This window comes from Oncorhynchus kisutch, linkage group LG17 (assembly GCF_002021735.2).
Source record: "Oncorhynchus kisutch isolate 150728-3 linkage group LG17, Okis_V2, whole genome shotgun sequence".
Lineage (NCBI taxonomy): Eukaryota > Metazoa > Chordata > Actinopteri > Salmoniformes > Salmonidae > Oncorhynchus > Oncorhynchus kisutch.
In genome coordinates this window covers 13,283,342-13,300,735 of record NC_034190.2, presented here as the reverse complement: position 1 = coordinate 13,300,735, position 17,394 = coordinate 13,283,342, and the positions used below count along the sequence as shown (strand labels likewise).

At 42.3% G+C, this 17,394-nt stretch overlaps 1 protein-coding gene across 1 annotated transcript in view; it reads left to right on the top strand.

The window, feature by feature from the left end:
* Positions 1 to 17,394, top strand: part of gabbr2 (gamma-aminobutyric acid (GABA) B receptor, 2) — a 409,428-nt gene that overhangs the window by 209,278 nt on the left and 182,756 nt on the right. The window contains exon 3 of the mRNA XM_031795138.1: positions 15,874 to 16,044. Coding sequence (XP_031650998.1) covers positions 15,874 to 16,044 — 171 coding nt within the window. The remainder of the gene's footprint in view (positions 1 to 15,873; positions 16,045 to 17,394) is intronic.

Here is a 17,394-nt window from a genome sequence, read left to right as displayed (position 1 = left end):
TTCCGTCACACAAAAAGTGCAAGGCAGAAACACAAGCTATTTTTCTAATCATATTTTACAGGACTGCCTCTAAACAACCTGCCAGCTAGATCACTGTAATTGAGGTTAAATGCCCTCAATTAGTATCTTGTTCTCCGTGCCTAGCTGTACTCTCCATCTGGTGGGCTCCCATCCGTCTCTCTATTTCTCCCTCCTCCCCTTGTCTCGTTTCACGCAGGTGCAGAGAGATATTGAGCCGATCCCCCATTCCCTTCCCTCTAATGCGCTCCACTCCTCCGCCACGACACTCGCAGCTATGTGGATAAATGGGAGGCAGATACCTTGCGAAATCGATTGTGATATCTGTGTGTGGGTGCAGATGGTACCAGCCCAGCGAGGGGTAGAGCCGGCTCCCGCAGAGACTCCTAATAGATGTGTGTGTGTGTGTGTATTCATGCAAGTACTGTATGAATGTGTGTGTGCGTGTGCGTGTGTGTGTGTGTGCAAGCGAGCGAGCATGTACAGAGACTCCTTAGTCAATCAGTGCAGTCTGAGCCAAAGACACCAGCCAGCCTGATATCCATTGTTCTAGCATCTGATTATTTTCCTTTAGCAGACAATTCATGCAGCAATATGTTCTCCATTACTTTCACGTCACAGAGTTCAATTGCATCAGAGGCAAACATATTTTCTCTTTTTACCGTTTAAATTGAGACGACTAGTGTTTTTTTCTTCAGTTGACTTCAGATAATTGGAGAATGTTTTGCCACATTCATACATGCTGGGATGCATCACACTGCAAGACACACCCATACATATGGGTATACAGTGCGCGCACACACATTCCTGCAGTGAGTCTGATCACGTCAATTTGAGGTATTATTGAATAGGCGAAAGGACACAGAAGGTGCATGAACGATGGGCCGTCTAAAACTATTGTTTCCTGAGTGGACTTTGCTGGCTAAATAAATACAATGAATGGATGAATGAAATGAACAGTTACTTTATTGTTTAAAATTATTGGTTAGTCATTTATTCATTATTCGTATGGTTGTGGTTCCATGACAAAAAGACATGCCATATAAATCTCTCCCCCATCTCTCGTATCTCTCCCCCATCTCTCGTATCTCTCCCCCATCTCTCGTATCTCTCCCCCATTTCTCGTATCTCTTCCCCATCTCTCGTATCTCTCCCCCATTTCTCGTATCTCTCCCCCATCTCTCGTATCTCTCCCCCATCTCTCATAACTCTCCCCCATCTCTCGTATCTCTCCCCCATCTCTCGTATCTCTCCCCCATCTCTCGTATCTCTCCCCCATTTCTCGTATCTCTCCCCCATCTCTCATAACTCTCCCCCATCTATCGTATCACTCTCCCATTCTGATATCTCTCACTCATCTCTCGTATCTCTCCTCCATCTCTCGTATATCTCCCACATCTCTTCCCCCATCTCTCATATCTCTATATCATCTCTCTTATCTCTCCCCCATCTCTCGTATCTCTCCCCCATCTCTCATAACTCTCCCCCATCTCTCGTATCTCTCCCCCATCTCTCGTATCTCTCCCCCATCTCTCGTATCTCTCCCCCATTTCTCGTATCTCTCCCCCATCTCTCATAACTCTCCCCCATCTATCGTATCACTCTCCCATTCTGATATCTCTCACTCATCTCTCGTATCTCTCCTCCATCTCTCGTATATCTCCCACATCTCTTCCCCCATCTCTCATATCTCTATATCATCTCTCTTATCTCTCCCCCATCTCTGGTATCTCTCCCCAATCTCTCGTATCTCTCCCCCATCTCTTGTATCTCTCCCCCATCTCTCCTATCTTTCCCCATCTCTCATATCTCTCCTCCATCTCTCATATCTCTCCTCCATCTCTCGTATCTCTCCCCCATCTCTGGTATCTCTCCCCAATCTCTCGTATCTCTCCCCCATCTCTTGTATCTCTCCCCCATCTCTCCTATCTTTCCCCATCTCTCATATCTCTCCTCCATCTCTCATATCTCTCCTCCATCTCTCGTATCTCTCTCCCATCTCTTGTATCTGTCCCCCATCTCTGGTATCTCTCCCCATCTCTCATATCTCTCCCCATCTCTCGTATCTCTCCCAATCTCTCATATCTCTCCCCATCTCTCATATCTCTCCCCATCTCTCGTATCTCTCCCCATCTCTCATATCTATCCCCATCTCCCGTATCTCTCCCCATCTCTCGTATCTCTCCCCATCTCTCATATCTCTCCCCCATCTCTTGTATCTCTCCCCATCTCTCGTATCTCTCCCCATCTCTCATATCTCTCCCCCATCTCTTGTATCTCTCCCCCATCTCACGTATCTCTCCCCATCTCTCATATATCTCCTCCATCTCTCATATCTCTCCCCCATCTCTCATATCTCTCCCCATCTCTCGTATCTCTCCCCATCTCTCATATCTCTCCCCATCTCTCGTATCTCTCCTCATCTCTCGTATCTCTCCCCCATCTCTTGTATTTTTCCCCCATCTCTCGTATCTCTCCTCATCTCTCGTATCTCTCCTCCATCTCTCATATCTCTCCTCCATCTCTCGTATCTCTCTCCCATCTCTCGTATCTTTCCCCATCTCTCATATCTCTCTCCATCTCTCGTATCTCTCCCCATCTCTCATATCTCTCCCCATCTCTCGTATCTCTCCCCATCTCTCGTATCTTTCCCCATCTCTCATATCTCTCCCCATCTCCCGTATCTCTCTCCCTATGACAACCTGTCATATACTACCCTCCACTGTGAAATGTATGATCTCTGGCTGGCCCTCGCTTCATATTCGTCGCCAAACCCACTGGCTCCAGGTCATCCGTAAGTATTTGCTAGGTAAAGCCTCACCTTATCTCAGTTCGCTGGTCACCATAGCAGCATCCACCCGTAGCACGCGCTCCAGCAGGTATATTTCACTGGTCATCCCCAAAGCCAACTCCTACTTTCAGGCCACCTTTCCTTCCAGTTCTCTGCTGCCAATGACTGGAACAAATTGCAAACATCACTGAAGCTGGAGTCTTATATCTCCCTCACTAACTTTAAGCATCAGCTATCAGAGCAGCTTACCGATCATTGCACCTGTACACAGCCCATCTGTAAATACGCCACCCAACTACCTCATCCCCATATTGTTATTAATTTTTTTGCTCCCTTGCACCCCAGTATCTCTACTTGCACATTCATCTTCTGCACATCTAGGCCACTATGGCCTATTTATTGCCTTACCTCCCTAATCTTACTACATTTGCACAAACTGTAGATATATTTTTCTATTGTGTTATTGACTGTACTTTTGTTTATCCCATGTGTAACTCTGTGTTGTTTGTGTTGCACTACCTTGCTTTATCTTGACCAGGTTGCAGTTGTAAATGACAACTTGTTCTCAACTAGCCTACCTGATTAAATAAAGGTGAAAAAACTGTGGACAGTATATGGGTGTATATCCGTGTATATCCCCCCTCAAGCTGATACCACGACAGGAACTTCAATGGACTTCACTGGACTATGCAAACTGGAAACCATATATCCTGAGACTGCATGTATTGCACGAACCACCGCATTTAACCATGGAAAGATGACTGGGAATATGGCCAAATCGAAACAGTGTAGTTATTCCCTCCGCAAGGCAATCAAACAAGCAAAATGTCGGTATAGGGACAAAGTGGAGACACAATTCAACATCTCAGACATGAGACGTATGTGGCAGGGTCTACAGGCAATCACGGACTACAAAAAAAACGTCACAGACACCGACGTCTTGCTTCCAGAAAAGCTAAACACCTTCTTTGCCTACTTTGAGGATAATACAATGCCACCGACGCGACTCGCTACCCCCTCTCCTTATCCGTGGCCAGCGTGAGTGAGACGTTTAAACGTGTTAACCCTCGTAAGGATACCGGCCCATGACGGCATCCCTAGCCGTGTCCTCAGAGCAGGCGCAGACCAGCTGGCTGCTGTGTTTACAGACATATTCAATCTCTCCCTATCCCAATCTGCTGTCCCCACATGCTTCAAGATGGCCACCATTGTCCCAATACCCAAGAAGTAAAGATAACTGAACTAAATAACTATTGCCCCGTAGCACTCACTTCTGTCATCATGAAGTGCTTTGAGAGACTAGTCAAGGATCATATCACCTCCACTTTACCTGCCATCCTAGACCCACTTCAATTTGCACACCACCCCAATAGGTCCACAGATGATGCAATCACCATCACACTGCACACTACCCTATCCCACCTGGACAATATGAATACCTATGTAAGAATGCTGTTCATCGACCACCGCTCAGCATTTAACACCATAGTACCATCCAAGCTCATCATTAAGCTTGAGGCCCTGGGTCTCAACCCCGCCCTTTGCAATTGGGTCCTGGACTTTCCTACTGGCCGCCCCCAGATGGTGAAGGTAGGAAACAACAAATCCACATCGCTGATCCTCAACGCTGGGGCCCCACAAGGGTGCATGCTCAGCCCCCTCCTGTACTCCCTGTTCACCCATGACTGCGTGGCCATGCACGCCTCTAACTCAATCATCAAGTTTGCAGACGACACAACAGTAGTGGGCTTGATTACCAACAATGACAAGACAGCCTACAGGAAGGAGGTGAGGGCACTTGGAATGTGGTGTCAGGAAAACAACCTCTCAATTAACATCAACAAAACAAAGGAGATGATCGTGGACTTCAGGAAACAGCAGAGGTAGCACACTCACTATCCACATCGACAGGACAGCAGTGGAGAGTGGAAAGTTTTAAGTTCCTCGGCGTACACATCACGGACAAAAAAGGCTCTACCCACATAGACAGTCTGGTGAAGAAGGCGCAACAGCACCTCTTCAACTTCAGGAGGCTGAAGAAATTTGTCTTGTCACCTAAAACCCTCACAAAATTGCACAAATGAGAGAATCCTGTCGAGCTGTATCACCGCCTGGTACAGCAACTACACCTCCCACAACTGCAAGGCTCTCCAGAGGGTGGTCTGCACAACGCATCACCGGGGGCAAACTACCTGCTCTCCAGGACGCCTAAAGCACCCGATGGCACAGGGAGGCCAAAAATATCCTCAAGGACAACATCCACCCGAGCCACTGCCTGTTCATACCATCCAGAAGGCGAGGTCAGTACAGGTGAATCAAAGCTGTGACCGAGAGACTGAAAAGCAGCTTCCATCTCAAGGCCATCAGACTGTTAAACAGCCATCACTAAAACAGAGAGGCTGCTGCCTACATACAGACTTGAAATCATTACCCACTTTATTAAGTGGATCACTAGTCACTTTAATAATGCCACTTTAATCATGTTTACATATCTTACATACTCATCTCATATGTATATACTGTATTTTATACCATCTATTGCATCTTGCCTCTGCCACTCGGTCATCACTCATCCATATATTTATATGTACATTTTCGTATTCCATCTCTTTAGATGTGTGTGTATTAGGTGGTTGTTGTGGAATTGTTAGATTACTTGTTAGGTATTACTGCATGGTCGGAACTCGAAGCTACACATGCATTAACATCTGCTAACTATGTGTATGTGACCAATAAAATGTGATTGATTGATTGATTGATAGATATGCTGTTAATGTAGCTGATGACAGTATATGGGTGATATGCTGTTAATGTAGCTGATGACAGTATATGGGTGATAGGCTGTTAATGGGCCTAGCTGTGGACAGTATATGGGTGATAGGCTGTTAATATCCTAGCTGTAGACAGTATATGGGTGATATGCTGTTAATGGCCTAGCTGTAGACAGTATATGGGTGATAGGCTGTTAATGGGCCTAGCTGTGGACAGTATATGGGTGATAGGCTGTTAATATACTAGCTGTAGACAGCATATGGGTGATAGGCTGTTAATGGCCTAGCTGTAGACAGTATATGGGTGATAGGCTGTTAATGGGCCTAGCTGTGGACAGTATATGGGTGATAGGCTGTTAATATCCTAGCTGTAGACAGCATATGGGTGATAGGCTGTTAATGGCCTAGCTGTAGACAGTATATGGGTGATAGGCTGTTAATGGGCCTAGCTGTAGACAGTATATGGGTGATAGGCTGTTAATGGGCCTAGCTGTAGACAGTATATGGTCACATCTCTCCCTTTCCATTAGCTCAAGCTGAGCTTTCCCTCTGGGTGTCAAATGCCTCTGCTGATTATTGAATATGCCTGAATGACCACTACATAGCTACTGCATGGTGCACTGATCAACAACAACACTGTTAATCCACAACGCATGGTGTCTGAGGTATCATCCAATAATGGTCTCACATACTGCATGGTGTCTGAGGTATCATCCAATAATGGTCTCACATACTGAATGGTGTCTGAGGTATCATCCCATAATGGTCTCACATACTGAATGGTGTCTGAGGTATCATCCAATAATGGTCTCACATACTGCATGGTGTCTGAGGTATCATCCAATAATGGTCTCACATACTGAATGGTGTCTGAGGTATCATCCCATAATGGTCTCACATACTGAATGGTGTCTGAGGTATCGTCCAATAATGGTCTCACATACTGCATGGTGTCTGATGTATCGTCCAGTAATGGTCTCACATACTGCATGGTGTCTGAGGTATCGTCCAATAATGGTCTCACATACTGCATGGTGTCTGAGGTATCGTCCAATAATGGTCTCACATACTGCATGGTGTCTGAAGTATCGTCCAGTAATGGTCTCACATACTGCATGGTGTCTGAGGTATCGTCCAATAATGGTCTCACATACTGCATGGTGTCTGAGGTATCGTCCAATAATGGTCTCACATACTGAATGGTGTCTGAGGTATTTCACATATTGTCATAGTAAAATAAATACAAATGTAAAATATACAGAATATTTCATGTTGAAACCCTCATATTAAACACCAACGGTATTCACTAAGATGATAGTTTATATTTAGGATAATGTTTTACAGCTTTGTCATTCAATTTTTTAATTTTGTATTATTATTATTTTTTTGTCATCTTTTTAAATGTTTTGTTATTAGAGTTTTTATCTTATTTGATTATTGTATATATTTTACACGTGATAAAGGTAAAACGGACAGAAATAATTAGACATCTGTGATAATCTGAAGTACCCAAAAAGGACAGTAGATGTCATGCAAAAAAATATATATAATCTAACTTGAAAGTTACCAACATTCTGGTAGTTTACTGGTAAACTTATAAATGTACCAGTAATATACCCTCCCTTTGCAACCCCAGTTGGGATAATGTTTAGGTTCGGGGGGAGGGGGGGGGTGTGGGTATTCACGGCTCATTCATCAATCTGCCTGACCTCAGGCCGACCCACTAATCATGTCCTATCGATATCCCATAAAGCCTTGTTGCTTCACGCCTGGCCAATAGCCATACACACACACACACACACACACACACACACACACACACACACACACACACACACACACACACACACACACACACACACACACACAGAGAGAGAGAGAGAGAGAGAACTGTAACACACACACACCTGTAACAGTAGCAGTGACTAACACGTCATGCCTTCCAGCATTGCTCCATGGCTCCTACAGGCTCCTGTATCTTTAGACTCCCCCCCCCCCCCTATTAACTGCTTGTAATAGCAAATATTGTTCAGTCTCAAATATTGCTGAGTCCCAAATGTTGCTGAGTCCCAAACGTTGTTGAGTCCCAAATGTTGCCGAGTCCCAAATGTTGCTGAGTCCCAAATGTTGTTGAGTCCCAAATGTTGCTGAGTCCACCACCTCTTAATTCATGCCTGATCTTTTCCCAAGCCTAAAAACACTCAAATATAGCCAGGTATTTTTCAGAGGTTGCAATCTACTCTGCTTTAATATGTAAATGTGATCTACTGTTATGCAGTAACCCCCCCCCCCCCCCCCCGAGACAAGTTTTCAATAGGCCTTATCTAGTTATTTCTATTTACAAAACACCTGCAGTATCTTAGCATTAATGCAAATAGAATACATTGTCTTTTAATGGCAATGTGCAGTCAAAACATGATGTTCCTGTGTTTTATATGTATATTTCCACACTATGAAGTTGGAATAATACTGTGAAATTGTGAAAATTATGATAATGCCCTTTTAGTGTGAGAGCTATTTGAAAAGACTGTCTGAAATTTCAGCCTGCTTTGATGGGATGGAGTTTTGGCAAACTGTTGAAATCACCAGGTGCTAAATTAGTTAATAGTTTATATAAGATAGAGTTCTAAACCTCTCTGCCAATAGCAACACATTTTTTGTTTCCCCCTCCCTGGAAGGAAAGGCGGCCAAACGAGGTGTTGGCTTTGGGGATGACCAGGGAGTTATACCTGCTGGAGCGCGTGCTATGGGTGGGTGTTGTTTTGGTGACCAGTGAACTGAGATAAGGCAGAGCTTTACCGAGCAAAGACTTATAGATGACCTGGAGCCAGTGGGTTTGGCGACGAATATGTAGCGAGGACCAGCTAATGAGAGCATACATGTCGCAGTGGTGGGTGGTACAGTATATGGGTCTTTGGTGACAAAACAGATGGCACTGTGATAGACTGCATCCAGTTTGCTGAGTAGAGTGTTGGAAGCTATTTTGTACATTTCATCGCCGTAGTCGAGGATCAGTAGGATAGTCAGTTTTACGAGGGTATGTTTGGCAGCGTGAGTGAAGGAGGCTTTGATGCGAAATAGGAAGCCGATTCTAGATTTAATTTTGGATTGGAGAAGCTTAATATGAGTCTGGAAGGAGAGTTTACAGTCTAGCCAGACACCTAGGTATTTGTAGTTGTCCACGTATTTGGTTGAAGAGCATGCATTTTGTTTACTAGCATTTAAGAGCAGTTGGAGGCCACGGAATAAGTGTTGTATGGCATTGAAGCTCGTTTGGAGGTTTGTTAACACAGTGTCCAAAGAAAGGCCAGATGTATACAGAATGGTGTCGTCTGCGTAGAGGTGGATCAAGGAATCACCGACAGCAAGAGCGACATCATTGATGTATACAGAGAACAGAGTCGGACCAAGAATTGAACCCTGTGGTACCCCCATAGTGGCCCTCCGATTTGACACGCTGAACTCTATCTGAGAAGTAGTTGGTGAACCAGGTGAGGCAGTCATTTGAGAAACCAAGGCTGTTGAGTCTGGCAATAAGAATGTGGTGGTTGACAGTCGAACACCTTGGCCAGGTCGATGAAGACGGCTGCACAGTACTGTCTTTTATCGATGGCAGTTATGATATCGTTTAGTACCTTGAGCGTGGCTGAGGTGTACCCGTGACCAGCTCGGAAACTGGATTGCACAGCCTTTTGCTTTCTTTCTCTCTTCTACATTATTTTTACCATCCTCTCTTCTTCTCTCTTCTTCTCTCTCGTACTCTCTCGTTCTCTCTCTCCTGTAGACATCAACTGCTAAATAAGTGAAGTGAAGAAGTCAAAATGGAAGAAAGACGGACAGCAAACAGGCTTTATATTCACTCAAAATAAAAAGATGGATAACATTGTATTTATAATTGCATGTCTCAGTAGATTTCCCTCAGCCATCTTATCAGTAAGTAATTTAAGCAGATATTCTCAACGACATAATGCTGTACTACTACCGTGGTTCCAAGAATCGCCAGCCTCTGACGCGGTTCCAAATTGCACCTTATTCCCTACATAGTGCACTATGGGCCCAGGTCCAAAGTAGTGCTCTATATACGGAATAGGGTGCCATTTGAGTGGAAGCCTCATTACCAAAGGCTCGGTGACCTTGCTGTGGGTGGGGAGTCTCAGACGGGCCCCATCTCTACAGCTTTAATTAACATTGGCACTGGGAGCCTGATGGAGAGGAGAGTGGAAACACAGGTTGTCCATTTGGCTCTGCCTGCTGAGAGTGGCAATCCTCCGTGTGTGTGTACTCGCGTGTGTGCATGTGTGTCTGTACGTGTGTGTGTGAGCACGTTAGTGCAAGTGCAGTGTGCCAGAGAGGTCCATTACATTTGAATAGACCCTTTTAAATCTCCTTGTGTAAGACAGCACTCCGAGATGTGTGATATCATAGCGCTATTTTAAGGCACTCTACTGTATTTATCAAAATACTAACCCATTTTGTAAGCTGTATTTGAGATCATTTCACGTGATGTCTTTCTCACCAAACCCTCTGCACCATTGGTAGCTTGGTGGTTCAGATTAGTTTGGAGACAGAAGGGCTACCTTGACTTGTTAGCTCCAATCAAGCAATATACGTTCTCTAGTGACCTACATGTATACCCACATGCGTCATGGACCTAAATCTAAAATGGAGAATTGACCTGGGGTCCTAGCGTCACACCTCTGTGCATGACCCATGTGAAAAAGAACAATAGCCAACAATTTGTTTCAAAAATCATGCTGCCGGGATGATTAATGCCATGGGCTCTCAGGGTGGAAATTAAATTAACCCATAGAACTATGAACTCAATTTCTTTATTATTTGTACTTCTAGTAGTATTACGGTTGTTGTAATAGTAGTTGTAGTAGTATTACTGTAGTAGTAATAGTAGTTGTAGTAGTAGTATTAGTTGTAGTAGTAATATTAGTTGTAGTAGTATTACTGTGGTAGTAATACTAGTTGTAGTAGTATTACTGTAGTAGTAATACTAGTTGTAGTAGTATTACTAGTTGTAGTAGTTGTAGTAATCAAATCAAATCAAATTTATTTATATAGCCCTTCGTACATCAGCTGATATCTCAAAGTGCTGTACAGAAACCCAGCCTAAAACCCCAAACAGCAAGCAATGCAGGTGTAGAAGCACTAGTAGTATTACTAGTTGTAGTAGTACTAGTAGTTGTAGTAGTATTACTAGTTATAGTAGTAATAGTAGTTGTAGTAATAGTATTAGTCATAGTAGTAGTAATTTTACAGCACCCAATATCATTCTGTGGTTTTATTTGACCATGGGGAGAACTACTGTACCTACAGTACTACGTTATTACCCTTATGCAGGTTCCAATCGAGCCCTTACAGTGTGATATCTGATTTTCTTGTAGTTTAATCAAGGTATATCATTACAACTCCATGTCTCCTGGAGGGTGGCTTCAACCCAATCTCCCTGTGTGGGCTAAAAATCACTGGCTCACATTGGAGACCCATTGGAGCTTCTCCCGGTGTGGGTGTAGCAAACAGCTGTAGCTAAATGCAGATTAAAACTACAGTGGAAAGACCCAGTAAAGCTCTTAAAGACTTTGGGTGATTTTGGATTTAGCACTGGTACTGAAATAAAGGGTTTCTTCTCTCCTTAATTGACGGTTGTAATCCGTGTGTTGTTCCAGGGTCCTCCCGGATGGTTTGGGAAACAACAGGGCGCCCAAATTAAATGGGTTCTAGAGGGGAGAATAGTGTGGCATGGTCGAGATGGAGGTTTGTTGGAGGTTTGCTGAGTGTTGTTGGGAAGTGTTTGACTTACATTGACTCAATGTATGTATTGTATCAGTCTCCAGTTACAAGGTTTACTTTAAGGAGTACAAGGTATAATGTATTCTGAGCATTGTGAAAATAATTAACATGAAAGCTAGCTTAATCAAATGCATTAAGCAAAAGTTTTCCCAAAAATTATCTACTCACTGTAAGTACTGTTTGACATCGATATGAGTTGTGAGAATATGAGAACCCGTCTGTTTGAAAATAGGGAAAACATTATTCTTGATTGGTTTCGACTGGCTTTTAAAGATCACACTTAGCCCCAGAGTGGTTGTCTTCTCTAATATTAAACATGCTTCCAAGCAATGTGCATACATTTCACACACACACACACACACACACACACACACACACACACACACACACACACACACACACACACACACACACACACACACTCTTAGCCTCAATCAGAATGATAATATCCTCCTTTTCATCACTATCAGTGTGTCTGCTTAATCTCTCTCTGCTCAGTAATTAACCCTGTGTTGATTCATATCAGTTATTCATTTTATTAGAGATGGCACGAATTGAAATTGGAGTGTTAGTGAATTGAAACTGTTAGCTAATGGAACACAGTTATCTTCTCTCAGCTAGCTAAACCTGTTAATGTAACACATTAACATCTTTCAGCTAGCTAAACATGTTAATGGGACAGAGTTATCTTCTCTCAGCTAGCTAAACATGTTAATGGGGCAGAGTTATCTTCTCTCAGCTAGCTAAATATGATAATTAAACAGAGTTATCTTCTCTCAACCAGCTAAACATGCTAATGTAACGGAGGCAACCATTCTGGATGTGACAGGACTTAGCAAATGTAACTAAACATGCTAATGTTCCAGAGTTAGCTTGTCACATCTAGCTATACATTTTTTATTTAACTAGGCAAGTCAGTTAATAACAAATTCTTATTTACAATGACAGCCTAGGAACAGTGGGTTAACTGCCTTGTTCAGGGGCAGAACAACAGATTTTTACCTTGTCAGCTCAGGGATTCAATCCACCAACCTTTCGGTTACTGGCCCAATGCTCTAACCACTAGGCTACCTGCCGCCCCAACATGCTAACATGCTAATGTTCCAGAGTTAACTTCTCACATGTAGCTAAACATGCTAATGTAACAGAGTTAACTTCTCACATCTAGCTAAACATGCTAATGTAACAGAGTTAACTTCTCACATCTAGCTAAACATGCTAATGTAACAGAGTTAACTTCTCACATCTAGCTAAACATGCTAATGTAACAGAGTTAACTTCTCACATCTAGCTAAACATGCTAATGTAACAGAGTTAACTTCTCACATCTAGCTAAACATGCTAATGTAACAGAGTTAACTTCTCACATCTAGCTGAACATGCTAATGTAACAGAGTTAACTTCTCACATCTAGCTGAACATGCTAATGTAACAGAGTTAACTTCTCACATCTAGCTAAACATGCTAATGTAACAGAGTTAACTTCTCACATCTAGCTAAACATGCTAATGTAACAGAGTTAACTTCTCACATCTAGCTAAACATGCTAATGTAACAGAGTTAACTTCTCACATCTAGCTAAACATGCTAATGTAACAGAGTTAACTTCTCACATCTAGCTAAACATGCTAATGTAACAGAGTTAACTTCTCACATCTAGCTAAACATGCTAATGTAACAGAGTTAACTTCTCACATCTAGCTAAACATGCTAATGTAACAGAGTTAACTTCTCACATCTAGCTGAACATGCTAATGTAACAGAGTTAACTTCTCACATCTAGCTGAACATGCTAATGTAACAGAGTTAACTTCGCACAGCGGCAACCATTCCGGATGTGGCAGGACTTAACAGACAACATTTTCAATAAATGTTAATCAAATACAACCACCAACTGTTTGCTCATTACTGTTGATATAAGATGGCAACTCAGCGCAAATGTGCGCGAATCTCAACAAGGAAACAGTCGGTGGTGTTCATTGAAAAAGTATGGATTTCAGCAAACAAAGAAAGGCAGGCAACTACAGATAACAAACATCGGTACAATCGATGTAGTCTGAGCCAGATTCCACAAAGCCTGGTTTCAGCTCCATGCCGTTGGTGAAGTTCATCATAAACTTGGAGTGGAGTATAGTCCGCATGCTAGACTAAGCTAAATGTCTGCAAAGCTAACATTCTAAGTCTCCCATTCAACGTTAGCTTCCTGTGATATGACTGGTAACACTTAACTGTCGCCCCCCCTTTATGTATGGTTTCACAAAGCCTTTATAACAGCTACACAATACATACTTTGTCAAACTGTAAGGTGCCAATTTTACCAGAACTTATCCATATTCTAGTTTTAACTTTGCCAAGAAGTCATTGTCAAGATCATGCCATTTTTTCAGTCTTTGTCATTCTATTTTCGTGTTCGCTGGCTGTACACACCTGCAAGTCACGATCGGGAGGCAGAAATTAATTACACCGATTTTCCCTCAGAGATAATGAGCGTCTATTGTTGGGAAGGTGGTAGAGACTGAGAGAGAGAGAGAGAGAGAGAGAGAGAGAGAGAGAGAGAGAGAGAGAGAGAGTTTATTTGTATGGAAAGTAAAGGTATGTGTGTGTTTGGGTCTGTTTGAAGGAGGGAGGGTTGGAAGGAGAGAGAAAGAGAGATCTGAGGTCAATCCATTGATCCATCCCTCGGTAATCTTATCATGCTCTCTCTCAGTAATCGAGTGTTCTATCAAATGACAGATTCTTTGAATTCTATAGATCCCTAGAATGTTTTCAATGGACCCAGAGATTGATGACTGGGGATGACATTTGTTGACTTAGCTTTGTGGCTTTGAATCAGATCCTTCATATTGTCCACTGACTGTGTATGGAGCATTGTCTTTAGATGTCCCCAGTCACACGATGCCAGTATGTGCCTACTGCAGTCAGTGACAGTGTGATCATAAGATTAGATTGGTGTGCAGTGCTGAAGCTTGGGAGTGTTACATAACAAGTACCGTCCAAATGACTAGTCTCTATCTCTCTCTTTCTCTGTCTCTATTGCTCTCTCTCTCTCTCTCTCTCTCTCTCTCTCTGTCTCTATCGCTCTATCTCTCTCTTTCTCTGTCTCTATTGCTCTCTCTCTCTCTCTCTCTCTCTCTCTCTCTCTCTCTCTCTGTCTCTATCGCTCTATCTCTCTCTATCTCTCTCTCTCTCTCTCTCTCTGTCTCTATCGCTCTATCTCTCTCTTTCTCTGTCTCTATCACTCTCTCTCTCTCTCTCTCTCTGTCTCTATCGCTCTATCTCTCTCTTTCTCTGTCTCTATCGCTCTATCTCTCTCTTTCTCTGTCTCTATCACTCTCTCTCTCTCTCTCTCTCTCTCTCTCTCTCTCTCTCTCTCTCTCTATCGCTCTCTTTCTCTGTCTCTATTGCTCTCTCTCTCTCTCTCTCTATATCTCGCTCTTTCTCACGTTACCTCTTGCTGTCTCTGTCTTTGTCCTCTGTCTCTCTCTCTGTCTCTCTCTCTCTCTCTCTCTCTGTCTCTCTCTATCGCTCTATCTCACTCTTTCTCATGTTATCTCTTGCTGTCTCTGTCTTTGTCCTCTCTCTCTCTCTCTCTCTCTCTCTCTCTCTCTCTCTCTCTCTCTCTCTCTCTCTGTCTCACCAGACGACCTATCACATCCACAGTAGTGTATGGATAGACACTGTAGGAGATACTGTTAGCCCACTGTTGGTCAAAAGGAAAACACATTGAAATGTGTGAAAATGCTGGACATTCTATAGCAGTAAATGTCTGCGTGTTCACCCAAGGTGTTCAGAGCTAATGTATGTGCTTGGTAGTTGCTACAACAACAAAAAATGCAGTCCTTGCTGTTTCAAATCTTGAAAGCAGTAATGTCCAGAAAAAGTTCATCTCTTTTAAAGTTCATCTCTTTTTTTGGACCCTGAATTGATTTAAACCTGTTTATGGTGTAATTTTTCATGTTTGAGTTTCAGCACATTTTAATCTAATTTTCTAGGAAAATAAAACGAGTGAAAGCAGAACCAATCAGAATCCAAGGAACGCTTGAGCTCAGAGTGAATACACACGCATCTCATGAATACACACGCATGCACACGTATTTGCATATGCACACTTGTGCACACATACACACATTCAGTTAAGGTCATCCATCACAGCTTTCACTCCCACCAAACTTTTACAGCTCCTGTTATTATGGGCACTCTGAAGCTGTGACCTTGCCTGATGTTTCCATACTGACCTATCAGACTGTTGATTTACTCACACCTACAGACTGGACTGACTCCCAGGGTCCGTGCGTGTGTGTATGTGTCCCGCGCGTATGCGTGTGTGTGTGTGTGTGTGTGCGTGTGTGTGTGTGTGGCCATCGAAGGCCTCTGTCTAAAGCTTCAGATCTCCAGGCTTGAACTCCTATTAGCAGAACACCAGGATCAGTTAGAATTCAGCCAGCGTTTATTGGTCAGATATTTAACATTCTATGTCTGTCCTCTTCTTTCCAGCTCTCCTTTGCGGCAACAACTCCTGTTCTGGCCGACAAGAAGAAGTACCCCAACTTTTTCCGGACGGTTCCGTCGGACAACGCTGTGAACCCAGCAGTGGTCAAGTTTCTCAACTTCTACAACTGGAGCCGCGTGGGGACCCTCACACAGGACGTTCAGAGGTTCTCAGAGGTGAGGGAGGATATTATGATTTTATTGGAAATTATATGATATATCATGGAGATATCGTGATATCACAAAATGTCTTGGAAATATCGTGATATTACGATATTTCATGGAGATATCGTGATATTATGATATATCATGGAGTTATCGCGATATTATGATATATCGTGGAGTTATCGTGATATTATGATATATCGTGGAGTTATCGTGATATCATGATATATCGTGGAGTTATCGTGATATTATGATATATCATGGAGATATCGTGATATTATGATATATCATGGAGTTATCGTGATATTATGATATATCGTGGAGTTATCGTGATATTATGATACATCGTGGAGTTATCGTGATATTATGATATATCGTGGAGATATCGTGATATTACGATATTTCATGGAGATATCGTGATATTATGATATATCATGGAGTTACCGCGATATTATGATATATCGTGGAGTTATCGTGATATTATGATATATCGTGGCGTTATCGTGATATTATGATATATCGGGGAGTTATCGTGATATTATGATATATCGTGGAGTTATCGTGATATTATGATATATCGTGGAGTTATCGTGATATTATGATATATCGTGGAGTATTTTCAAGCACAGCCCAAAACAAGTACTTTTATTGGAATATTGGATTGGTTATTTGTAAAAAAAAAAATAACAATAATAAAATAAAATAAATAGTCAACCAAATTGTATTTTAAAGTATTTTCAAAAATGTATTTCAAATACTATTTTCAAATGCTTGGGATAAATCTATTTGATTAAGTGTATTTCCAGATACATTCCAATATTCAACTACTTGTTATTTCAAATAAAGGTTATCTGAATAGTTTTTTAAAAATGTATTGAAAAGTATTTAAATACCTGAAAGAGTATTTAATCCCAGGTCTGATCGTGGAGATGTCAGTATATTACGAAATATCGTGGAGATATTGTAATGTGATGCTATATTGTGATATTATAAGATATATTGTGGAAAAATTAAAGGTAAGATTGTCATGATAGTGGTTTACTTCTAATGCAATTTTAACATACACACAGAGAGTAACTTCTGTTTTATGACTTACTGAGGACGTTACTGTTTATATATTCCCTGTAATGTTAGTACACAGCTGGTGCATCCTTTTAAGTCCTTCTAAAAATACATTACATTTTTGAAAGTGGCATTTAACATCATCTCTCAACACAAATTACTTCCTTTCCCAGTTTGTGGTAAAGTCCTTCTGAGAAACATGAGTTACATTATCCCATCTGACTCACCCATGCATGGTCACTGTATGCAGGCTTCAGGCACCCACACCCATTACACATAACTGGTACCACACATCAATAC